This window comes from Pantherophis guttatus, chromosome 1, assembly GCF_059756535.1.
Source record: "Pantherophis guttatus breed Tessera chromosome 1, ASM5975653v1, whole genome shotgun sequence".
NCBI lineage: Eukaryota > Metazoa > Chordata > Lepidosauria > Squamata > Colubridae > Pantherophis > Pantherophis guttatus.
In genome coordinates this window covers 98,161,540-98,188,942 of record NC_142063.1, presented here as the reverse complement: position 1 = coordinate 98,188,942, position 27,403 = coordinate 98,161,540, and the positions used below count along the sequence as shown (strand labels likewise).

The window sequence follows — 27,403 nt, the reverse complement described above, 5'->3', positions numbered from 1 at the left end:
TATTGTTTCCCCTAGGTTCCGTTTCAGATTTTTATCCTACATACAGTGGGGCAAAAAAGTATTTAGTCAGCCACCAATTGTGCAAGTTCTCCCACTTAAAAAGATGAGAGAGGCCTGTAATTGTCATCATAGGTAGACCTCAACTATGAGAGACAAAATGAGAAAACAAATCCAGACAATCACATTGTCTGATTTGGAAAGAATTTATTTGCAAATTATGGTGGAAAATAAGTATTTGATCAATATCAAAAGTTCATCTCAATACTTTGTTATATATCCTTTGTTGGCAATGACAGAGGTCAAACGTTTTCTGTAAGTCTTCACAAGGTTGGCACACACTGTTGCTGGTATGTTGGCCCATTCCTCCATGCAGATCTCCTCTAGAGCAGTGATGTTTTGGGGCTGTTGCAGGGCAACACGGACTTTCAACTCCCTCCAAAGGTTTTCTATGGGGTTGAGATCTGGAGACTGGCTAGGCCACTCCAGCACCTTGAAATGCTTCTTACGAAGCCACTCCTTTGTTGCCCGGGCAGTGTGTTTGGGATCATTGTCATGCTGAAAGACCCAGCCATGTTTCATCTTCAATGCCCTTGCATTTGCACTCAAAATCTTACGATACATGGCCCCATTCATTCTTTCCTGTACACGGATCAGTCGTCCTGGTCCCTTTGCAGAGAAACAGCCCCAAAGCATGATGTTGCCACCCCCATGCTTCACAGTAGGTATGGTGCCCCAGATCGAGGGAGATTATCAGTGGTCTTGTATGTCTTCCATTTTCTAATTATTGCTCCCAAGTTGATTTCTTCACACCAAGCTGCTTGCCTATTGCAGATTCAGTCTTCCCAGCCTGGTGCAGATCTACAATTTTGTTTCTGGTGTCCTTCGACAGCTCTTTGGTCTTCACCATAGTGGAGTTTGGAGTGTGACTGTTTGAGGTTGTGGACAGGTGTCTTTTATACTGATAACAAGTTAAAACAGGTGCCATTAATACAGGTAATGAGTGGAGGACAGAGGAGCCTCTTAAAGAAGAAGTTGCAGGTCTGTGAGAGCCAGAAAACTTGCTTGTTTGTAGGTGACTAAATACTTATTTTCCACCATAATTTGCAAATAAATTCTTTCCAAATCAGACAATGTGATTGTCTGGATTTGTGTTCTCATTTTGTCTCTCATAGTTGAGGTCTACCTATGATGACAATTACAGGCCTCTCTCATCTTTTTAAGTGGGACAACTTGCACAATTGGTGGTTGTCTAAATACTTTTTTGCCCCACTGTATATCAATTAGATATATTATTTTTGGTAGAAAGGAGAAATATTCTACAAGTTCTTAGTAAAACACTGTTAGTTGGATTTGCAGCTAACATATTCAGAAGTTCCATTTACGAAAAAATGAAAGAGATACAATTACATGTACAAGTACATTATTGGCACATAATCTTAGCTTTTAAAACAGCATGGGGAAAAAGTAGGAAAAAGTTGTACATTTTACAAGTTTTTATGAAACTTGTAAATTTCAGACTAGATAAAGGAACTTATTGAACTAATAGTATTTTGTTTATTTTAACCTTTTAAAAATGCAATATTATTTATAAGCTATTAGGTTCAACTTTATTGTTACCTTATGAAAGTTTATCACAGGTTCTGAATGAATCCTGATTAGCTGAAGACAAGATCTATATCCTTGGAAAAGTTGTGCAAATAATCTAAGAAAAACTCCTCGCACTTCTTTATCCTAAGAAAGACATCAAACTGTTATAATACACAAATAAAGTGTTCCTTCCCAACTAATTCATCAGTAGCCTGAGACCCAAATGGATTGACAACATCTTTCTTGACACCATACAGGTTTCAAGCCCCACCAGAGATTACTCTATTTTAGTTTTTTTCAAATTAAAAAATAGAAAGCTAAATGGGTTCCATAGAGACCAAGAAAACATTCTTAAACAATAAAAATGGCAAGTGGCTGCAGCCATTATTTGCTTGGAAGTTGCATGTGTAGCAAAAGAAACAACGGTGATGGAACAGATTCTCCTGGAATTTAGCAGAATGATTGGAAGAAATTTCACCGGTATACCTTTATGAATGGATATTTTATGACTAGATATGGCCTTCATTTATGACTAGATATGGCCTATATTTTTAAAAATATATAACATGCTTTCAAGATTCCAAATGCTCCCCAAATCTAGTCATTAAAATTCTGAAAGAGTTAAAAATCACAATATGATATTAAAATTAAAAATCCCATATGAACAGCTTGCTTATATTACCCCATAATTGAGTTGCAAGAACTTCAATTATTCAGGTATAAACCTCACCTTTAAGGACACTGCCATCAGTACATTTGATATACCTCAGTTCAGTTTCAATTTTCACCAATATTGCATTTTCCCATAAACTCTGCATTGATACTAACTGTGGAAAGTAAATTTAATTCAGAGATCACAAATGGGATATGCAGTAATGTTTCAAATTATAATTAAAAGATAGGACTAAGACTGGTAGTCCTCAACTTACAACCACAATTGAGCCCAAAATTTTGGTTTGTTTTCTAGCGAGAAGTAGAATTAACCCTTTCTTATCAGCTTCAGCAAGAATTCTTAGATCAGCATCTTTGATGGCATAAAGTAAAAATATTTTGGAAAAATACAGAAATGGAAATACATTATATTTTCCTGTTTATTTCAGCAATAGGAACATTGTGTCTTACCAACATTTTGGAATGTGACAGAGCGGTTCGAGGGGGAGGAAATGCATAATCTGCTGTTGCCAAATCTGGATATAAAACCTACAATTTCAAGAACAAAATTTAAAAGCAAGTGGTTTTGATTTGTTTTTAAAATATTTTTTATATTTTAAATGTAAATTGTACCACATTTAAATTTCATATTAAAATTTAACAAATGTTTGCATTCTTGTATCCTTATACAAAGAAACAAATATTAAGTCAGGAATATTAGGAAATATTCATAACTCAAAGCAGCTAACTGTGATTTTAAACTTGAAAGAGGGAAAACTCAAACAGATTGAATAATCAACATTATACAAAAGAGGATCCCTTTACTGTAAACCTTCTCAGAAAACATACAGAACAGTTTTTAATTATGATTGGTCTGTGTTGGTCCAATTTCTTTTCATTGTAACAATTAAATGCATTTTTAATTAATCTATGTCTAATGCTTTTTTCTGCTAAGGTGAATCAAAAGGAGGAGGAAAAGATAATGAAGAGCAAGGAAGAAAGGAAGGAATAAAGAATATGGTCCTAATAGCCAACAATGTTTTTTTTAAAGAAAAAACAAAATTAAACATAAAATGTAATAATTAGATAATTAGAAGGTAGTTTAATCTCCTACTGGAATGAATGGAAAGCAAACATAAAAAAAAGTTGTTGAAGTTACTTAGAGTGAGAAGAATTATGTTAAAGAATGACACAATTATGTGAAATTATGCTAACGGGTATTACCAGAAGGGATGCTTGGTGGAATGATGATGTGAAAGAGACTGTAGGTAGGAAAACGATATATTATAGAAAAATTGCTGAAAAATGAGGTGGAAGAAGGTATTAAATAATGCACATGTACAGGAGAAGATGGATGCAAATAATATAGGAGTCAGGAAAATTAGGTATTTTCACTGTCTTGAGTTGACTATAAGTGTGTGTGTGTGTCTGTGTGTGTGTAAATGTAGGATAAAAACCTAATAATAATAATGTAATCAATGAAAGCAAGGAACAGTTAAAATGGATTTGAAAATGAATGAAAACTGATGAACACTAGAATGAATGGACTCTATATACCATTAGAACTCTCCTGTTTCTTTTTTGTGCCCTCCAAATAGTGTATTATATCAGAACAATTTTTGAATTAAGGTACCATAAATGTCCTAACTTAAAGAATGCATAAAATATCTTTATTACTTCTTTATTAACCATTACTTCTTTCAAATGGAAATTTCCATGATGTTCACACCAGTTTTATTTCCGAAGTTGTGGTTGTTGCAACATCTCTGCAGTTGCATGATTATGATTTCTGATGCTTCCTGACAGATTCCCACAGGCAAAGACAACGGGGAAACTGGCATGAAGTCAGAAGTCGCTCCTATTCCTGGTGCATTATACCACAAAAATTTTACAATCAAGGTACTTCAAATCTTAAAGAATGCATAAAAAATCCAGGACATGTTATTCTTGTGGCATTGAAATTACCACCATATTCTGACCAATTTATTCTCAATTCTCTAGTCACTGCAGTATCCCTGCCATCAATGTGATGTAGATACTGATAATGGGCATGTCCAGCAAGAATATGGTCAGCCTAATTGTGCAATGTGGAAAGGGTGGGGGGGAGAGGGAAGCATCATGATCAAGAAATGACATCAAATGTCACCGAGAAGTGGCAAGGAGGGGGAGAGAACAAAAATTTTCCAGTAGGAAAATTTAATGTTTATTCTGGTCACATAAGACTACATTATCTTTCTTTCAAAGGATAGCCCAACAGGTCATAGGTTCTCTAGTTAAATATAAAAACAACAAAGTTGGTATGAAACTAAGGCGAGGGAATGCTAGAAGATCTTACTGATTAAGAGAATTAGAGTTATATGTCAGTTCAGATTGGAATTATATACTATAAATGTTGGTGCCAAATAATAAAACCAATAAAAAATCATATATGTTGAGTAAATGCTAAAAAATGGTAAAGTGTAGGCTGGTATACGGGTGTGTTTTGTACTGGTTATTTTTACTTATTTCTTAAATTTATATAGCTATCCATCTCACTGCTATGATTCTGGACAACTTACAAAGTTAATAATCCAAAACAACAACAATAAAAAATAATTGTGAAAATATTAAAACCAATAAAATCTATAAAATTATTAAAACCATAAAAACAATCAGTGAGACAGCACCATTTATTTTCCTAATAATACAATCACTTAGCAGACTCTGCACCAATGTCACCAACTACCTAGGCTAGATGGCAAAGCTATGTCGTTAGGTTCTTCTATAAGGCAGCAAGATTGGGACCAACCTTACCTCAGGGTAGATGATGTTCCAAATAGTGGGCTCTAGACCAGAAAAAGCTCATCTTTTGGGTCCCATCAGATAACTGGGGTATGGTGGTCCCTCAAATACCCTAGCCCCATGCCCTGTAAGGCTTTATAGATCATCACCAGTACCTTGAACTCAGAACCAAATTGGTAGGTAATGTAGCTTGTAGAGAAAAGGTATAATGTGCAATGATCTAGATGCACACATAATGGTCCATGCCATACATTTTGCACCAGGTGAAGCTTCCAGTTATCCTTCAAGGGCACCATCATGTAGGGTAAAGGTAAAGGTTCCCCTGCACTTATGTGCTAGTCGTTCCTGACTCTAGGGGGCAGTGTTCATCTCTGTTTCAAAGCCAAAGAGCCAGTGCTGTCCAAAGACGTCTCCCTGGTCATGTGGCCGGCATGACTAAATGCCAAAGGTGCACGGAACGCTGTTACCTTCTCACCAAAGGTGGCCCCTATTTTTCTACTTGCATTTTTTGTGTGCTTTCGAACTGCTAGGTTGGCAGAAGCTGGGACAAGTAACGGGAGCTCACCCCATTATGCGCACTAGGGATTCGAACCGCTGAACTACTGACCTTTCAATCGACAAGTTCAGAGTCTTAGTCACTGAGCCACCGCGTCACCATGAAGGATACATTGCAATAACTCATACAGGAGGTGAATAGGCATGAGTGACTGAGTCTAGGGCCTCCTAGTCCAGTAATGGGCACAACTGACACACAACCCAAAGTTATGCACAGACTCTTCTAGCTATGATTGCCACCTCCTCTTCAAAGAGGAGTTATGAGTCTAGAAGGACCTCAAGATTGTGCACTGAGTCTGTCTGAGACAGTGCCACCACATCCAGAATTAAAGATGGTAAACTTCCAGATTCCTCAATCTTGACAAGGTTGAGTTGAAGTCTGTTATTTCTCATCCAACTGTCACAGTCTCCAAGTACCACAATAAGACAGTGCTGTCGACCTCAAGCTCCTGGAGCTTGTCCCAAAGGATACAATGATTGATGGTATTGAAGGATACTAACAGTTCAAATCGAATAAGGATTGATGCAGTAGCCGAAATCTTTCACCTGCCAGAGGTCATCTAAAAGTGTGAATATCGTAGTTCAGTCCCATACCAGATAATCCACTTCATCCAAGGTCCTCTGAAGCTGTTGTACAATCATCTTTCCAACAACCTTGTTTAAAAGGAGAAGACTGGACAATGGATACTGGACAATTTTTGTCCAGTATGGTTGGGTCCAGTAATGGCTTCTTGAGGAGGGACAGAGGAACCAATGCCTCTCACAAAGAAGAATTTACCATTGCTAAAACCTAACCGTAAGTCACTTCCCAGTAGTCTTCACCAATCAGGAGGGGCATGGGTCTAATAGGCAGTGGCTCACAGTCATGAGAATGCTATCTGCTTTTTCAGATGTAACAAGTTCAACTCCTTGGCAGAACTATACCTATGCACCTCCATAGGAACTGAACTAAAGCTGGCATTTAATTGGGAGCAAATCTGAACAATTTTGTTCCACAGATGCTTTGCAAAATCCTCTGCATAGCCTTGTAGATGCACTTCAGAGTCCCTTCTACTCAAGCGGCTGTGGTCATCCTAAACAAACCTGTCAGCTATCTGCAAACTATGTGGGTGGGTGAATGTGTGTGAATGTTTACATGTTATGTTTGTTATGTTATGTTTATTATATTTGTATACTGCCCTTCTCCTGAAGGACTCGGGGCGGTGAACACCAGCAGATAAAATACAAAAAATACAAATTTTAAAACAATATTAAAATCCAATTAAATTAATTTGGCCCACAGTTAAAACACCCCTATATTAAAACCCATAATTTAACAATTTAAAATTAAAACAATTTTAAAAAGTTAGGTCAGGTCAGCCCGGCTTGATGAAACATCATGGAATTATACTTACTAGAGATAGAGAAGTTTGTGTCTGCTGAAGCAGTGGTTCTGGAAGCTGGGAGAGGTGAATACATTCAGGAATTTTAATTGTACCGCCATCTAGGTCTGCTATGATTACATCTAACTAGAAGTCACAGAGATAGAAATAAACACTTTGTATGATATTTAATATCATTAAACATAGATAGAATCCTGAGATGTCAATAAACCAAACAATATTGAATATTCACTGAGAAATAGGGAGGGGCTGAATTTATGGAAATATAAAGTTCTGATATTAAATCAAATTTTGGTTGGAATTGTTAAAATATTCTGACTGATGTCTAAAATATTTGATTAACCAAGCTGTAAGTATAATCATTCTGCATAGCAGATCTCACTGCAGTGCTAACTTTAGATAGCCCTTTTGTTAAAGAAAGGGCTCCTTGTATTTCAAGGACAGAACAAAATCAATGCAGGTTTTTCCCTTTGGGTGATCTTTTGGCTCACCAGAGCCATTTTCAAGTCAATTTCAGATTCTGCCTGAAGTAGAAAAAACACAAACTGAGAAATATGAGTCCTGCCAATAAAATGTATTTATTTATTAGTCTGGATCCAATTCACTATATAAATGAAATTTTTTCAAATATCATCAAATGTCACTGGTTCACCTCCCTTTCAATAAAGGCTCCACTAGAACAACCACTACCAGACTTGCCTATTATTTCTAAAACTCATTATTTCTAAAACTCATTACTACTCAGTGCTACTCTTATACTGCTCGTAGAAAATTTCAGAAGTCATTCAAAATCAAAAGGCTAAGATACTGATCTTGGTAAATCACATTATGACTATAGTTTCCAAATGGGGTTTTCCCTCACCAAAGTTTTTACTTTTTCTCCATTATATTCATTTCATATTTATCAGATATGTAACAATTTCTTGATATTGTTTGTTACTAATACGTTTGTACCACTTTGAAATTTTTACAGTTAAGGCTGCTATGTACTAATATTTTTCACCACATAATCTCTCTGGATTCACTATATGAATTCCTATATCAGAGAGCTGGATGGCACAGAAATTTAATCAATCAATGACTATTACTAATATAGCATTCCTAATGGGACTTTTCCTCCCATGAGAGCCCAACCACATATAGTTGGGGGCATAGTAGGCCATTAGTTAAGATTTTGTGATGCACAGTATGCATGAAAGGAATGTAAGAAAATCTCCCATTGTTTGAATTATTTATTTAATTTTAGATGAAGTTGTTATATCGGGCATAAAATCCAGTTTAATATACTCACAAGTTCATGAATATCATTACGGAAGATAGAATGTACGCCAATAATAAAAGGTGTTGGTGAACTTAGAACCTCCAAGAGTTGTGCAGGTAAAATTGGAATGTATGGGTAACTGAGAAGAAAAGGAAGGACAAATAATGCAGCCATTCTACTTTGTTAAACATGAAACTTTACATGCTTTCTACCATTTCCATTATATCAGCAAAAATACACTGACTGGATTTTTATTTATTTTTGAAAAATATTTTCTTGCTTAATAAGTAGAGTGTTTACAAAAATAACTTACTTTTCTAGTTTCTGGTTAAAAAATATCATAAAATACATTTCACTGCATTTTCTATCTAGAATTTCCTCAACTGTATGACTGAAATATAATCTTTAAAATTAATGGAGGCTGAATACAAAATATGCAGACAACTATTGATTGAGGTAATATACTTAAAATTAGATTTTTCCAAGACAAACATTATTTATCTAAAACAGTTACAGATAAGCAAGAACTGTAATCTATATTTAAACAAGAATAATTGGTTAAAATAGCTGAAATGGAGCTGTTTTTATCTGTACTTTGCTGGCAACAATAAAATATAAATGAAATAGCTCTATATACAGAAATTATTTCAATAGCATAAAATATATTAAACAAAATGATTAATTTAAGCTTATTCAGGTAGGAAGAATTCCAAAATTGCATTCAGGTGGCACTTGGCAATATCCTCCCCCTGCCTCCCTCCTTTCTAGGGACCTTTCATATAGACTTTGAACACCATATCTGGGATTATGCCAATAACATGACCTCCATCACCTGTCAAAATATTTTAGTGTAAATTATTACACACATCGGGAGTAACCATATTACTTGAGGTGGTTTCAGTTGTCTTTGAGATGCTGAAAACTCCAAGGCTATGATTGAATATGCATACTGAGCTTGTGTATTTTATGATTTTTATGATAATCATGAATGGTTGAACTTGTCACTAGATCCGCCTGGACTACTGCAATGCTCTCTACATGGGGCTCCCCTTGAGGAGCACCTGGAGGCTCCAGCTGGTCCAGAATGCGGCCGCGCGGGTGGTTATGGGAGCAATGTGGCGCTCCCATGTGACCCCCCCCCTCCTGCACAAGCTGCACTGGCTCCTGGGTGCACTTCAAGGTTTTGGTTACCACCTTTAGAGCGCTCCATGGCCTAGGACCGGGGTATCTACGAGACCGCCTTCTGCCACCAGTAGCCTCTCACCGACCAATACGCTCCCATAGAGGGGGGCTTCTTAGGGTGCTGTCGGTCAAACAGTGTTGACTGGTGGCCCCCAGGGGACAAGCCTTCTCTGTGGGAGCACCTGCCATCTGGAACGAGCTCCCCCCGGAGATACGGAGAAGATACGGAGGAGATACGGATCTGCGCGCTTTCCGCCGTGCCCTCAAAACATTCCTATTCCAGCAGGCCGGCCTGGCCTAACCTCTTTTTTAAACTGTTTTTAAATTTTTAAAATTTTAAATTTGTCTTATAAATTTGGGGTGTTTTAAATTTTGTTTTCTGGGCCAAATTATTTAATTGTATTTTAATGGCTTTTTAACATTTGTATTATATGTATTTTATCTTTTGGCTGTTCACTGCCCTGAGTCCTTCGGGAGTAGGGGGGTATACAAATTAAATAAATAAATAAATAAATAAATAAATAAATAAATAAATAAATAAATGAATGAATGAATGAATGAATGAATGAATGAATGAATGAATGAATGAATAAATAAATAAATTGGGCAGACAATATCCATGAGCTTGTTTCTTCTTTATAATGGGACAGATGGCTTAGCTACTGGCAGTGGAATTGAACATTATGCTGTTGTAATTGGGTCTTGAATCTCACTTTTGAACATGAAGCCTTTAGCATGTGTCACAAAATCAATAGCCTTAATTAAGGGCTTTTAAGATTGGAAAAAGAACCAGCCAGACTACCTGGCACATCACACAGCTGGACTATACAGAAGGTTCAACCGTTTCAGAAATCAAATAAGTATAGCAGTGTTCATAACCTCTATAATGTGAAGAACAGTGTTAGGTTTATACACTAAAAGTCTGGTTTTAGTGTATAAACAATTTATTTAAAAAGACACTGCAGCCCTCAAGTTGAAACTTAAAATTTCTGTGAAGGCCCTTTGACTTGTATTTCAAATGAATTAAAATAAAACAAGTCAGATCGTAAAACACTGAGGGATATATGTGTGGCGTACAGTTTTGCAATATGTCTCTAAAAGTCCTAGATTTGGGCAGTCCTAAATGAAAAGGAATGGCAAATAAAAGATTTGACAAAGTACTGGTCCACACTGATAAAGATTTTGTATACTCTTTATAAAAACTTTACCTGTATTTGAGAGGAAACATTAAGGATTCTAATGCTCTACAGGCATCACTTAGTCTTTGGAAACTAGCAGAATGAAAGAGGACTTTGTTTTCTGTAAGGACTGCACAGAATAGATTCAGCACATTTTGAATTCCTTTAAAAAAAAGATACACAAGTTTTAAAATATATAGACTTAGTGCAATAACAAAAGAATGAAAGTTACGATGTATTAATTGACTATTATTGGAATCACTTTAGGAAAATATATGATAATATTATGCACTTCGTTTTTTTCATTTGTTCTTTGAAATGTATGCATTATACTATTATTATTTCCATATCATTACAATATGACATAGAAATTGGATATCATTCAGTATATTTGATCCCATTTTCCAACATTGCTCAATAATTACTTCAAATGGATTTTGTTCTGTTATTTAGTAATCTAAAAGCCATTTAAGTAGTTACTGTAGTTTATTGAACAAGTATAACAGCACAATCTTATAAAATAGCTCAATCTTACAAAATCAGAATTCCAAACAAATTAGGCTGCTCTTGTGAGAAAAAAAATAACTCTTGAGCTTATCTGCAAAACATACATTGATAATTATGATTTTGAAAAGAATCCAACACTTTCTACAAGGAGTCTGAAGATTAGCTGTTTGAAAAATCTAACCAGATTTTTCATTAATTGTGTTAATGAATCAGAAACCAGTAAAAAAAAAGAGCAAAAGAACTGCCAAAACTTTTCTAAGAATTTATAAGGGTGACCCTTTAAAATTAACACAATTTTAGTTGTTAAATGAATTTTGCCTCAATTTAAGACCTTTCTTGCCACAGTTAAGTGAAATACTGCAGTTGTTAAGTTAGTAACACTGTTGTTAGATGAATCTGGCTTCCCCCGTTGACTTTGCTTATCAGAAGGTTGCAAAAGATGATCACGCGATCTTGGGACACAGCAACTGCCATAAATACATGGCAGTCACCAAGCATCCATATTTGGGTCACGTGACTACAGGGTGCTGCAATGGTCGTGTAAAAAACAGTCATAAATCACTTTTTTTCAGTGCTGTTGTAACTTCAAGTGGTGACTAAACAAATAGTTCTTAAATTGAGGACTACCTATAGCTCTGAGCAGGTTTTTCAAAGGTAAAGGTAATGAATGTAATACTACTAGGTATGGGCAAATATCTGGATGACATTAAATGGCTATAGGAAGAACTACCCCTTTGCTACCATCTAGTGGTAATTGGAATTTTTTCAGCCTTGTGTTGGAGGCTATAGTGCCTCCTTCATCTCTGAGGAATGCCACTATCCCAATCCTATATATTTTCAAAACATTTCTCTTTCATGGTGCTAGTTGTATGAGGGACATTCTTAGAATGACTGAATTCATTTTCAATTTGAGAATATTATAATTCATAAGGTAGTGCTCTATATATTAAAAGTCAGTATTGCTGTTTGAATGAGCAAGTATTTTTCAACCAAGCAAGAGACCTCTGCAGAAATGACAACACCAAATGGTATTTGTAATTAGATACTGAAGGTCTGCCCCTTTTTAGGTATGTACAACAAAGACTTTAAAGGGTGGTGCTTTTATTGCGAAATGACACCTGCCATTTTGACATTGCTGTTGCCTGCCTTGTGAATGCTAAATTTCTATTGAATTCATTGCTAAAAAGTTATAAAATTCATATATTACACTATTTTATTATCTGAATGAATTCATATTGAAGCCCAGGGTTTCTGGATTTAGCTATTTAGCTCTAATTAAGTTGTTGGGTTGATTATGTAACACTGGCTGATAACTGCAATAAAGATTTGATGCATAATTCCATCACTAGTGACCATTTATAATGCTGACACTGAGAGAATACATGAAAGTCAATTAGTACAATACTTAAACAAGATTAAGTGAACAGTATAAACAACTAAATGTATTGAGCTAGAAAGAAAATGCCTCATCTGAATCAACTTTCTGCTATAATATAAACGCTGTTTGCCTCTTCTTCCTTCTATTATTTTCACTTCCCCCCAAATAGTAAAAAGGATATCTATTGGAAACAAAATAAGAATACTTTTCACTAATAATCCTCCAAACACTTCCATTTTTTAAAAAATAAGAATTTACATACTTCTGGTTTCTCCAACTGTGTGTGTGTCTACTTACCACTTGCAAGTTTCATTCCCTATTATAATATATCTCATGTGATACTTCTTCTTTTAACTATTCTCTTCCCATTACATTATCCAAACCTTGTAACTGATAAATAAATGTTGTCTCCTATTGGTCAAAATTTTCCTCTCTCTCCCATGCACATTATTAATTATATTTTAAATCTTACTGAAGTCAAGTATGAGATTTTTTCCCATAACATCGATATGATTAAAACAATTACTCTAAAATCAACTATGTTTACAACTACTTCCTTTTTGCAACTAGTAGTAATACAGTATTTGGTTCTTGTGTTAATCAAGGCATACTTAGGAAAATAAAAAAGGATCTGTAATAATTTAAAAGCTTCAAGAGGGGAAAAAATCAATCTCCTTCAAATTTGGAATGCTTCTAGAATAACATTAGCCAGTTCTCCTACTTTCCTGAAAAATCTTATCCAGATCTTTCTATATCCTAACTTCAACTTATTTACAAAGAAGGTTTGAAGTGTAAACAACAAATATTCAAGAACACTTGTCTTTTAAATAGCTGATAATTTAGGAAGCAATGAGAGTTTTAGCTCCAAATTCATTTTTTTACCCTAAGACACTCTGAGCACTAACATGCCATCAGCTGGCTCATGTGATAATTATTCCCAGAGCTCTTTATAATCAATCTGCATTCTCTCCACCACTGTCCTGACTCTCAACAGATTGCAAGCTTATTCAGACAGCACTGTCTCTACACTTGCAAGTCTAGAACTCACAGAAAGCACCTTTGGCCAATCATTCAGTCTGTGGCATGGCAGTAAATACCCTGTTTCCCTGAAAATAAGACACCCCCTGATAATAAGCTCAATCAGGCTTTTGAGCGCATGCGCTAAAATAAGCCTCCCCCTGAAAATAAGCCCTCCCCGAAAATATTTAAATGCAGAGCTGGAAATCAGGTAAGAAAGCAAGAAGAGCCCCATCTTGCTCCACACGTCCCAAAATAATAAGACCTTCCCGAAAATAAGGCCAAGCACTTATTTCAGGGTTCAAAAAAATATAAGACAGGGTCTTATTTTTGGGGAAACACGGGCACGAGATGGCTTGCCAGCAGAATAATGTTTAAGGACTTTTTGAGGACCCAGAGGTTTGAGTTTTGGGTTTAAAGATCCCAGAGATTAAAAGTGTGCATGCATTCTCTCCAGTGAGAAAATAAGAACAAATTAATACACGATGAGGTGTCTGGAATATGAATCTGCTTATTGCTGAAATGAGGAAATAAAATAATATTGTTGTCCAAGGATGTTAAACAACTGCAGTTTTTATAACTACACATCATATCAAGATTAGGAGATGTGTGTCTATCCATAGAGGCAGGCGAAAATTATTACACAGTAAAGTTCAGTTTTTAAAATTTCAGCAGCTGTGAATCTTATTCACAAATCTGTCTTGTATTTATTTAGTCCAAATATATATTTAATATATGCTTTTGACCCAATATATCTATGTTCATATAGATTTTCTCCATCTAAACAGGTCTTCTTCTCTACTTCCTCTTTTACCACTGTGGATGTCAAGGGAGATACAGAGTTCTGGCTCTTCCTCTTCTGGCAGCCTCAACCATTATTAATAGATGTTGCTTCTCTATCTTCTTCTGGGTCTGCCTTGTGTTCTTTAACCTTCTCCTCTTTTTGTATATGCCTCTAAAGAGCTATTCAATTATTCCTGATATCCAATGTGAATTTAGATAAAGTGAGACTTTTTGCTTTAATCAGGACTTAATTAGAAGACAGATATTTACATCTCTAAAATTTAACAAAACCATACAACTTTATATCCAATTATGGTAAATAGGTCACACATGATGTTACTTGGGGCTTACTAATATCAGCAAGTATAGTCCCAAAAATCAAAGCTTTAGCTATTGCTTTAAAAATGGTTTTTTAAGATTGTTAGAAAAGTACATAAAACAATGTTTAACTCCCAACAGTTGGAGGATAAAGTAAGATTTATTTCAATCAATAAAAAATAGTAATAAGTAATAATAACAGTTTACTTTAGGTGATGTAAAAATATGAAAGAAGTAAAATAAAATGCTCTCTTCAACTTCTGAAAAATAACCAATTGCAATGTCAACTTCTAAAGACAGATCTTCATGCTTCCAGAACTATATTTGTTGTCACCTTGAACTTCAAAACACATCTGTGATACTGACTAGCCAAGGGCACAAACAGACCAGACAATGCTAAAACAAATAAACAATATATCTAGTGTTCATTATTACAGATTAAGCTTCCATAGTCATGTATGCTTCCTGTTGAACATTATCCATATGTTAGGGAAAAAATTGACAGAAGCTTCCTGACTAATTTTTTTACTGTTTTTAAAGATTTGAAAAGGTAAGTAATTTGCACTGAAATATCTGACTTCCTACATTTTTTTAAAAAAATGTAATCAATCATCCTGTTTCCTGTTGTTCTAAAAATGATTTACAAGCTACACATAGACACTCACGTACATACTGCATTGTTTAAAGTGTTACCATATTAGCACAAAAAGCATTGCACATTTTTAAGGACTTCACAAAGAATTATACAATTTACCGGAATTGCCACATGATGAAACAGAAAACAGGGTTGCACAATTTTTGGTACCAATTATCAGTAATTTAGTGAGACTAATTCACAAATATGGGTAAGCGGTTATCAGAAATTTTTTCTGAATTATTCTAGAAAGTGATGCAAGCAACATTTTAATCAGAAGGCAAATCAGGTTCACTAAAGAAATAGGATATACAGCCTTCTAAAACTGCATTTAGAGAACCCTGATGTCTCTTGCTTAATAAAGATTTGGGTATTTTATGCTGTAGAAAAATAAAAAATAAATTATTATGTTTAGTAACAAAGAATAGATTTCACAAATTGTGGATTTATTTTTGAAGACTGCATAATTAACATATGATTCAAATCAACCTAGAATCTCAAAGCGAGAGTTTGGGTTTCCTAAATAGAGAAAAAAAATTAAAATGTAGAATTGTAGAACATATACTTGCCCAACAGGAATACAGGCTGGGGAATAAGGTGCCCTGCATGGGGCTGTCTTTATAGAAAACTTCAAATGTTGATCCATCTAGCTTTTAAGGCTAATGGAAGCAGGGAAATTAGAACACGTAACATCTATATTGTACTACTTTATCAATTCTGAGCCACCTCAAAGAGCTGTTATTAAAGTTTGAAGTTGTTAAAAAACTAGGACCAATTTATTTTAAGGATTGTGTTAAAAAGTATGGTTTGTATTTTAATATCAGGAAGTGGGATAAAATGAGTCTGGCCATCTGTATGTCGGATCCTGGGTTTGTTTGATTATCCATTTGTTCGTTTGTTTTTATTGTCCATGTTATTCTTAAGTGTCTTCTCTAACACCAATGTTCAAAAGTGTCAATATTCCTTCTATCCTGCTTCTTCAAAGTCCAACTTTTGGTTCTATAGTGTGTCACAGGGAATACCAACCTGCAGAATTCTAATCTTTGTAGATATAGACACATCATGACATCCAAATACCTTTTCTAAGGCCTTTATGGCTGCTCTACCAAGTGCTAGTCTGTGGTATATTTATTGACTGCTTACTTCTTTAGTGTTAATGGTTGATCTTAAAAGGCAGAAGCTAAAGATTCAGATTCTTAGTAATACAGATTCTTCCTTTACTTTTAAAACCATGCTCTTCCAATCCAGCTTCATGAATATATAGCTTGAATAAATAAGAGGAGGGTATAGAGCCTTGTCTTATTCCTTTGCCAATCTGAAGCTATCTGTTTGGTATGTGCTGTGGCTTCCTGGTCCATACATAGATTTTGCATGAGGAGAATGAGATGTTCCGGGATTTTCATATTTCTAAGTATAACCCACTATTGACATGATCAATTCATCAAAGATCTTTATATCAATGAAGTATTTATTTATTTATTGAATTTATATTGCCGCCTATTCGCCCATGGCGACTAGAGTTACCTACTGACTTCTTTTTAGTATTCTTTGTCTTAATTATCCAGTGTGCATCAGCAATAGTAATGCTTATGTTCCCTTGTCTCTGCTAAAGTCAGCTTAAACAACTGACATCTCTTTTTCCATGTAGGGATCTATATGCATTGCATTGCAATCTACATTGCATTGCATAATCTTAAGCATTCTTTTTCTAGCAACTGAAATTGTGCTAAATATTTACATACTCTGTTAAGTCTTTTTTTTTTTGTATTTGAAAAAAAGACTTCCAATTTCATCATCTACTATTTCATAAATATTATTTAATACATGAAACAGATATGCAAGGTGGTCTGGATTTAGCATATAATATGCTGATAATATTTTCATGTCTATATAAATCCAAGGAAAAATTTCAAGTTCATTATTAGAGTTTGATGTAGTGTGCAAACTGAAGGTTAATCCAGAAAATACCAGCAAATATTGTTTATTTTTATATTCCCAACACAATTCAAAGTGCTAAACATTTCTGGTATGGGATGAGGTCATCCAAATAAATACATTACACATTATATCCTATCCCAGTTTAAAACATTTAAAGAGGACTTTTTGTCTTGCCAACATCTAAACTATTAGGACATGATGTGGAAATCTGCATTTTTCTTATATGTCGCTTTCATTCATAAGAGCCATGGTGGCGCAGTGGTTAGAATGTAGTACTGCAGGCTAATTCTGCTGACTGCATACTGACAGCTGTTTGACAGTTTGATTCTTACCGGCTCAAGATTGACTCAGCTTTCTGAGGTCAGTAAAATGAGGACCCAGATTGTTGGGGAGGCAATATGCTGACTCTGTAAACTGCTTAGAGAGGGCTGTAAAGCACTATAAAGCGGTATATAAGTCTATGCGCTATTGCTATACAAGCAGTCCCTTCGGCTGACTGGTTTGGACAAAGGTAAATAGTTTAGCTTGTAACTTAGATTGAAGAATTTCATTGTTCGGATTCTATTTTTTACTGAGTACATTACTGCAGTTATATTGCAATTATTTTTTGCGATCTTGAACAGTGTTTGGTGGAAAGTAGAATGCAGGTATAATAAGTCACAATGCACATTACAGCAATTTGGATAATTTGGACATTATCACTTAGGGATGTACTCACTTTTGTTGCCAGCAGTTCAGACATTAATGGCTGTGTGTTGTGTTATTTTGAGGGAACAGCACATTAACACTGTTATACAAACTGTATACTCACTACTTTACATTGTAGCCAATGTCATTTCTTCAGTGTTGTCACATGAAAAGATATACTTATATATTTACAAAATGTGAGAGAGTATACTTCTGTGACATAGTATGGATAGAAATGGCTAATTTTATAGACCAAAATATGATAAAAGTACCGTACTTCACCATATTACATTCCCAGGGATAAGCAAAAGCCTGGACAACTAATCATTCAGTGCTTAGAGAGAATAAAACATATTTTCATATGAAGAATATTTTATGTTTCATATTATACAAAATCTGATATACTAAAAGTGGAATCTTGGCAGGCACAATACATAATCTTGTATCTAGTTTCAGGTTATTTGTTTTAGCCTTTTCATTTTTTATTTTGATGCTATTTACTTTTTTATAATGCTTTGTAATTGATTACCAGAATAATTAAGCCTTCAAATTCCAAAGGAATAGAATCATTATTTGGCAATCTACACTTAAAATAGGTCAGTGTAAGGTCAACATCCTGTAGTTAATGCTTTATTGTATGCTGTGAGACATAAAAGGTGATATATCAGTAGCTTTGATCATAACATTCTGGGACAATTAACAGTGAAATAAACTCTTGTTATGTCAGGTATTATAATTCTGAGTGCAATAAAATTTCTCATTGTTACAGTTAATTGTGAATGTTTTGGAAGTGCCATTGTTTTGCGTACAATAAAACTAAATTTTTCAAAGGCAATTATATAGTTCATAGCAGTAATTAATTCTTTGAATTTCAGAATGTTAAATAATTCAAAACTATTTTAGAAATTAAAGTCTCCATTTCAAAAAGTTCATACTCTTTTATTATTGTCTAGTAACTGCAACTTCGTATCAGTAATCCTGAAACTGCAAATTCACAGCCACAATCTTCAATAATTAATGGTACTATTTTTGTTCCTTGCATGGAATCAACTGTTAACCTTGCAATATTTTCAAACTACAACAGCTTCTGCTAAATTTGGAATATTTGCAAGGGTCAGATCCTTCATTCCATTCCAATCATCATCTTCCTGATTTAAAATGCCAAGACAATGAACTTTATTTAGAAGCCAGCTACATGAATCCTGTTTTTGCAAAGATGTTTTCTCAAGCTGATGTTTAACACATAATAAAATACAACATACTTCGTATCATTTTATTCTAATATAATTTCTTTTACAAGAAAAATATTTGAACTTAAATAGCTCTCATTCATAAGGGACTAAATTAATCATTGGTTGATAAGACAACTTTCCAAAATTGTTCAAATATTGGATATAAATTATATTTTTTTAAGGGTTGACCAGTATTTTTAACAGCAATGCCTAAAAGCAAATGACAGATGCATATTTGACTTGCCTGATTAAGCATGATTGCTTAACATTTTTAGTTAAGACTGGGCTGTATGACATGAGTTATGTTTGTATTTTAAGATATCAACAAGATGTTTAAAATATTAATAAACCATACACTTTCAAAATAATGTGCTTTTTTTAAAAAAAACCCACCCTGCTTGTTTATACAGTACTAAAACAATGTTTGGAGAAAGAATTAACAATTAAAATCAATTAACACTAATTAGAACTCTTTCAATTATAAGCCAGAGTAAACAAATGAGACATCAGTGCCTCTTTGGAGATTGTCATATGGTATGGTAGATATCAATTAGAACAAAGTCCACAAATCAGATGTTATTTCTACTACTGCCAACCAGTATACAAGTAAAACCTCTATATCGATGGTGCTTGTTTAATGACCACTTATTCAATGACTGTTCAAATTTATGATGAACAAGTAGTACTTATGACTGGTATTCAAAGTTCCAACTCTCACAATTCCCCTACAGTCATATGATTGCAATGGGAGTGTTGGTGTCTGGCCAGATTTCTGACTGTGACAGTGTCCCATGGCCACGATTGTGATTTATGACCTTCCTGCTGGCTTCCCTCAAGCCAAGTCAATGAGAAAGCCAACAGAGAGTTGGCAGTCATGGTCATGTGAGTTACTCACTTAATGACCAGCAATGATTTGCTTAACAATGGTAACCAGGGATTGCTGGTTGATACCAAAGCAAAGAGATGCTATCACATAAATTTGCATTTTATGACCACATTGCTTAGTAACGACATTCCGATTCCAAATACTGTCATTAAGCAAGGACTTCCAGTACTAATTTCTATAAGCACATACAAATTTGTTTGTTTATATAGAAAATATAATAATATAAATTTCATATAACTAAATCACAGCTAATGATGCATGACCTTTATGCATGATATTGTTCACTCACATATAATCTCAGTAGCATATTTTTCATTTCAGAAACAGCACTATCCTATCCAGTAACAAAGAAAGCAGTTTTCCTACATATAGCACCTCTGTCTTATTTGGGTTAAGTTCCACCTTATCCATTATTCTATAAACCTTTCAGTAAAATAATGTATCTGCTTTCCATCCCAAACCAAATTGTCCTACATAACACAAGTAGAACTTCTCTTTTAGTAGTCTTCCCCTACGTAACTACAATATCCTTTCTTTACCTGATCACTGCTAAAAGCTATTTAAATATATTTAATTCCTAAAGAAAACTCTCTTAATTTCATTACAGATAGGTATTTTAAAATGTAGGAATTTTTAAATTTGCATTTCATATATCTACCTTACGAAATAATAAAAATCCAAACTATTTTTGAACTACTGACGACAAATGTAAATTGTGCGCTGGATGTTTCTTTTTTTTTTTCTTTTTAGAAACAATGTGTTCTGCATGATGTAGAAAGAACCTCCCTTAATTTCTGACCAAAAGTGAGGAAAGGAAGATGAGTGAGTTACACACAGATATTGCACAATGTCTCTGTAAATTATCAAATTATTTTGCAAATGTTGGCTTTTCTATATTTAGTACACAGACGAGAACAATTTATTAAAAATAGCTTGCATTTGTACTAATACAATTATATTTATATTTTTGAAAAATTATTATACAATTATTTTCCCACAAGTGTTACTTTCTGTGTGACATACTAAAATACATATAAAAAGGTTGCCTTTCTATTCGACTGCTTGCAATTAAAAGCAGGAATTGTTGCCTTAACATGGAATTCTTTATTAGTGGTCATTCTTGGCTAAAGCAGAGACTACTTCACACTGGAATTCCCTCCCTTAACAGCTGTGAATTCATGAATGTGTGATTGTAATAAATTATTTTGTAATAGGTCATAATTCAGAACCAATGAGGAACAGGATGAAAACTAAACCTTTATTATTCCATCCTCAATTTTCCAACCATTCATCATCCACAAACAATAGTTAAATAAAAATGTTGTTAAAAGTACGGAAGGAAGGCTTAGTGATTCAGTGTTATTTTTTTTTACATAAACAAGTTTTGCTACATTAATGTTTGAACTGAATTAAATGTAACTAAGTTAACAGCTGAACTGACTTACAATAAGGTAGTCCTCAACTTAACATCATAATGGAGCCTGATCATTATGGTTGTAAGTCATGGCAGCTGGCTCATCTGATTTTACAACCTTTTTTGTGACAATTGTTAAGCCAATCATCATAGTCATTAATTGGATCCATGGTAGTTAATTGAACATCACAGGTGTTAAGTTACCTCATTGTCTGCTATGGGTGTTTTTGCTGAAAATTGGAAGTAAATGCCAGGTTTTGGCAAAAATGTAGTAAATCACAATCAGATGTTTATGGATGCTGCAAACAGCCCTATATATGAGTTAGTTGCCAAGTGCCTGCCTGAAATGTGATGACTTTGGAAGGGGGTCATAAGTACTATTTGGGGGGGGGGAGAATCTATTGTAACTCTGAATGGTCACTAAGTCTCAAGTCAAGAACCATCTGTAGGATATTTGTTGCTGTGTTTGTAGCCTGCTCATTTTCATAAAAGTAAATTCAGGATGATAACTTTTTAATAGTGAATATTGAGGACAACATAAATACATAAAACAACTTTAACAATCTAAATAACAGTAATGCAGTTAAAAATTTTCAAATAGTCAAGGCTTAAGAATTTTTAGTGAAACCTTATAAATTTATGTTTTTACACTCTGGAAAGTTGCACAGATAATCGAGAGGGTGGAAATTTGAAATAATGTTCCAAATGAAGACCATCTGGGGACCTCTTAATATGTCGAGGACTTGTGGAAGAAGGAATTGTCTGTAGCGACTTTCCAAGATCTGAGCCACCCCAAGCCCCGGCATGTTTGCACTGTGCTGCACTAGCATTTCATGCACCTTCCTGCAACTGACAGCAGCTTGTTAGTTTGCTTGTCAGCTACCTGGGACTTTCTGCTGGCTTCCCCACTGACTTTATTTGTTAAAAGTTGGCAGGAAGTTGTGAAGAGGTTCTCAATGATGGCAGTGGAAAGTATGAGGAGTGCTGTCACATTACTTTGTGTTTTACAACTGCATTGTTATAACTAAAATTCCAGTCCCAATCTCTGCCATTAATTGATGACCACCTGTATGTTTATTGTAACATTTGAAACCAACAAAAGTAGAACTACAGATTGGTAATGATAGAGCATATTAATCATCTTTACTAACTTTAGTTTCTATTAGCTGCTTAACATGATTAAGTTTGTGTGATTAATCATACTCATTAATTAACATTCCACATATAAATATTGTGCCAAGGAAGAAGTTGCTAAAACAAGCATACCAAATAAATAAACTTGGTTAACCACGGAATATTCACTATACTTGTTTTTTAGCAGATTTTATGCTTTAGATATAATTTATTAGATTTTGCTTTTTGTTGTGGTATACATTTTTTAAATTTACAATTTAAATTTAAAGCCGAATGATTCCTTCAGTGTTTCCTAATCCTAGATTTATAAGTAGCTGAATAACTACAGTGAAATTGTAACCAAAAAAAAATAAAAATAGAAATGAGTAAATGCCCTTAAGCTATTAATCATCATTTTTTAGAACAGGCCAGTAATACCTTTTGGTATTTCCTGTATCGTGCTGCTTTGTCACCTTAGAATGAGGACATTAGATTCAGTTGGGGATTGATGGAACAAGGGGTCTTAACAATTTCACTGCTAAACATATGGTCATGCAAAATTATATTGATTTTTCACTTCAACTAAAAGATAAAATTCTCCTACTTCTCTCTTTGACAGAAAAGCTTCAGCTTCAGATGTTTCAGCAAACAAGGGGCTAGGAAGTAAAAACCTTAGAAATCCTAGACTTTCAGGATTTCTGAAGGAAAGGAAGCTGTCATTACTGTATACTCAAAAACAGGTTTGATCAATACAGGAACTATTACTTGCCCTGATTTGGAAATTAATTTTGTTATAGTCAAGCTGCATCTGGTTCCTGAATCGATTCATGCCAATGCTTCTATGTTGAATTTCTCCATGGCTTGGTTTATAAGAACCTCCAAATAATCTGCCCTGTAAATGATCATTAAGCCTCAGGAAAAATATGCTATCAGTGCTGCTATGGTCTTTCAGATCCAGTGTACTTATTTATAATTCTTAATGTTACCAATATAATTGCACTGAATTCTAGATGACAATAATTTAGTAAAGGGTAAAATTTCAGAATACGCAGTAGGATTGAAGAATGAATTATCATATATACTGTAGATCCCAGATGTATAAAAAAATATTTTATTGAATCTAACATATTTGTCACTTTAAATGATACACTGCAGTGGAATTTTTGTCTTTGTTTTCCAAGTATCTAGTCTTCAATAATACGTTTTCAGTAAAAATTTATTCGATTCTCTCTTTGTGTTTTTGGGCTATTACTGCTTGCTCAATTTATTGCATTATCATCATCATGAAAGTAATGAAGAAACATCACATGCAGTGACTTCTTTATAAAATTAAATATTACATTACTTTAAAAAAATAAAGAAAAATTGTATAATAAATCAAACAATCTTTACATGAACATATTTGCACCTATTTTAACTTCATATAACCACTTTGGGAAGAATGGAAAAACTGATACCAAGAACTAACTTGTTACTTAAATTACTGTGGATTACTATAACTTTTAATTTCTGATTTATTGAACTTATTTTGGAGGGGAGGAGATGAAGTCAATATAGATAATGAAGAAACATACTGATACAGTTATAAAAATGAAGACTGAGATTATTAACAAATTGCAGGTAAATTATATTCTAAAACACACTACCAGTAACATAATTTGTTAAAGTAAAAACAACTACAAATAATCAAATTTGTCTAATCATTTTACAAAACAGTGTGTAACAATAAAAAACCCCCAACCTACCTAATTGTTGAAATAAAAGAGCCACACTAGTTCCTGTTACTGGAAGGCTATCGTGTAAAGGAGTTTGTATCAGTTGCCTGTCTCCTGCTCCTAGGGAAAACAATTTCTGTAGAAAGAAGTGTTAAGATGCTTATTGCAAACTATAAAGTAGGCTGAATGATTATCCTGACCAAAGGAAGTCATATAACTAATTTATATGCTACCAGCAAAACAACACAGATATGTTCATTTAATCAACCAAATTAAACTCAACTTAATATTACTGTTAGTACAGTAGTTATCTACTTTACAGTGTAATCTTGGCCATACTAACTCAGAAGATATCCCTACAATTCCAGTAAAGCTGATTTCTAATTAAGTTGATATAGGATTGCAACATGAATTATGTACTATGCACTGACATAATCTTGGGGTCTAGAAACTTGTTAGGAAAAAAAGTCATATCTAAAATGATTTCTGATTATTGTCATAAGAGATTTTCCTTTGTCCCAAACATATGTGACCAATTAAGAAACTTATTCATCAAAGTGCATCACATAAATCGAAATGGGCTACAGAGGTCCCTCATTTCTCATGCAAAGAATGTCAGCACAATCACAAGATTTTTGCTGATTTTACCATTTTCCAAAGCTTGTTTCAGCTAGCGAGACTCACCCTCAGCCATCTCTTTTCAAAGATAAGTTTTCAAATTACTAAACTTTACTCTAATGACAACTTCTTAAGAGAATCCCTGGTATTAGTGTACATTAGTGTACATTCAAAATGACAAAATTATTAAAAGTCTAAGTCTTCTATATCTACTGGTATGTGTTCTACTTTGACTTAAGCATTTCAGGCACACACACATTTTAATGATTATTTCACATTTGTATTTTTTGATTAATTTATCTTTATTTTTAACTGGATATTCATAAGAACACGGGACTTTCTATATAAACATATATTTCAAAAAGAGAACACATAGCAGGAACTGAAAAAAAAGTAGAAATGACAGAGAACAAAACTGATCAAATTACTATCACCAGTTTGAATACTTATAAAATTAGCTTGCTTTAGATATGTATGGTAACAAAAAATAAAAAGTTTCTAAAAACAACCCATCCAGAATATTAATTTTAGCTTTTTCTTCAAGTAACTTGCTGGTCATTCTTCAATCAGCTATCTCTGATATACTACCAGCCTTTCCATTTTCCCATAACAAGTGATAAAACCCTTGGCTAATGACTTTACCATCATGCCCTGTTTTTGTAACTTGCAGTAATGTTTTTGCTAGAAAAGAATGATTTCTACTAACATCCATGGCTATTTTTAATCATAAATCCTAACTTACTAAGCATTATTTTTTTAAAATCTAGTTTCATTATCACCATATTTCATATACACCAGTATTTCCATAGAAATACATGGGGTCTTGAAATAGTAAATTACATTAGAAGGTGTGGGCAGGAGTAGGGGCTCAATTCTCTTATGGAAAATAAAGAAAAAATTAAAAGCAATATATTATGTATCACCAGTAATAAAAAAAAGGTTGAGCTCTGCAAATTCACCACTGATATAACACCCTGCAAAGATAATTACAATGATGAATTAACCCCTTGACCTTATTTTGGAATGGAATTTTTGCACTCTTTAGAAGTCAGGCCACTAGAACATACCTAATTGAGTATGTCCCTTTATTAAATCAAACTATTTGAAGAATTTACTTCTCCTTTCTTCATAAATTAAATTCACTGAATAAATAATCTCTTCTCCCCCCCCCTTTTTTTTTACCTGTGACCCTCCAGCAGCAGGAACAAAGCATGAACAGAGATTTGCAATGAGAGTTTCCAATGAGACATTCAGGTTGTCCACATACACAGTGTACACTAAGCCAAGGCAAGCCTAAAATATGAAAGAAGAATATATAAAATTGCCACCGGGAGAAAAGTAAATATTAATAATGATTGGAAAATACAGCATCGTATTAAAATGTAGCATAAAATATGAGTATAAAAACATGTCACAGAGAATCATGTGGATAGATAAAACTGCATTCTATAACTGCCTCTATATGAACTACCTATGCACCTTATATAAACCACAAACATATTCAAATAAATCCAATATTGAAATGGACCGTGCTCTTTTGCTCGAAAACAATTACTCATGTAGAAAACTGAGATAGATGATCCACTGAAGCAAGCTACAATTGCTGAACTATAACAGCTCAAATGCAGTATTTCTACAGGAAGTCTGCCATAATATAGTGGTTCAATTGGATTGCTTCACCTTCAGGCTACAATTGTGGCAATCTGTCTTCTGGTATTAAACATTAAATGTATATTCTTATTCTGCTTATCTACGGTAGCCTCAAGGCACCCCAAATGGTGCACCATATCGCAACAGTTTTGAATCAATGTATCTAATGTTCTACTCTAACCATGAAAATCTACTGGATGGTTTTGAATGAACTGGATGACTTTGGGATCTAAAGTCATTTAACCTAAACAATTTATAAAAAGTCCTATGGAATTTAAATTCAGACCACTTTCATTTGCAAAGTTGTGATAGTTGCAGTATTATGCAGTTGCATGTTTGTGATTTCTGATGCTCCTAAGCAGCTTCCCACAAGTAAATTCAATAGGGAAGTGAGCAGGAAGTCAGAATTCACTCAAACTGTCATTATTTTGCCTGCCCATGGTCATTCTACTTATCTGTTTACATAACTAAATATTGAAATTATTGAAGTTTGTTTGCCACTACATTCATTTTTCTACTTATATGTTCTTTTTAAATGACCATGGGGAAGTCTAGCACTGGGGTAAAACATATGGTTAGCCTATAATTTAATGTTCATTTTAGTCACATTAGACTGCACAATCCTCCTCTGAAAGAATGACTCAAAGGGTCACAAGGCTGTCTAGTTTTAATTATGGTCATAATTGGGAAAAATTCTTAATGATCCAGATATTTGTGGTTGTACTGTCTGGGGTAGACATAATGCTCCTTTTTTGCAATTCTGGCTGCTCAGATTTCTCCATCGTACAAAGATACAATATAATTAATAAACATGGGGAACAATCATTTCCTATTATTTGGGAGGAAAAAATTTATGTTTCCCCCCCAAAAACATATATAGAGAGAATTAATTGCATTGTATCCATACAAGAAAACCAGTGTGAAATTAAGAGAGTT

The 27,403-nt window shown here is 34.1% G+C and overlaps 1 protein-coding gene across 2 annotated transcripts in view; it reads right to left on the bottom strand.

Annotated features, from left to right (window-relative positions):
• SBF2 (SET binding factor 2) overlaps positions 1–27,403 on the bottom strand; it is a 227,759-nt gene that overhangs the window by 90,437 nt on the left and 109,919 nt on the right. For both annotated transcript variants that reach the window (XM_034417071.3, XM_034417072.3), the window contains exons 5-11: positions 26,000–26,110; positions 24,230–24,335; positions 10,608–10,740; positions 8,248–8,356; positions 6,969–7,082; positions 2,710–2,787; positions 1,618–1,731 (exon numbers count right to left, since the gene is read on the bottom strand). In XM_034417071.3, coding sequence (XP_034272962.1) covers positions 1,618–1,731; positions 2,710–2,787; positions 6,969–7,082; positions 8,248–8,356; positions 10,608–10,740; positions 24,230–24,335; positions 26,000–26,110 — 765 coding nt within the window. The remainder of the gene's footprint in view (positions 1–1,617; positions 1,732–2,709; positions 2,788–6,968; positions 7,083–8,247; positions 8,357–10,607; positions 10,741–24,229; positions 24,336–25,999; positions 26,111–27,403) is intronic.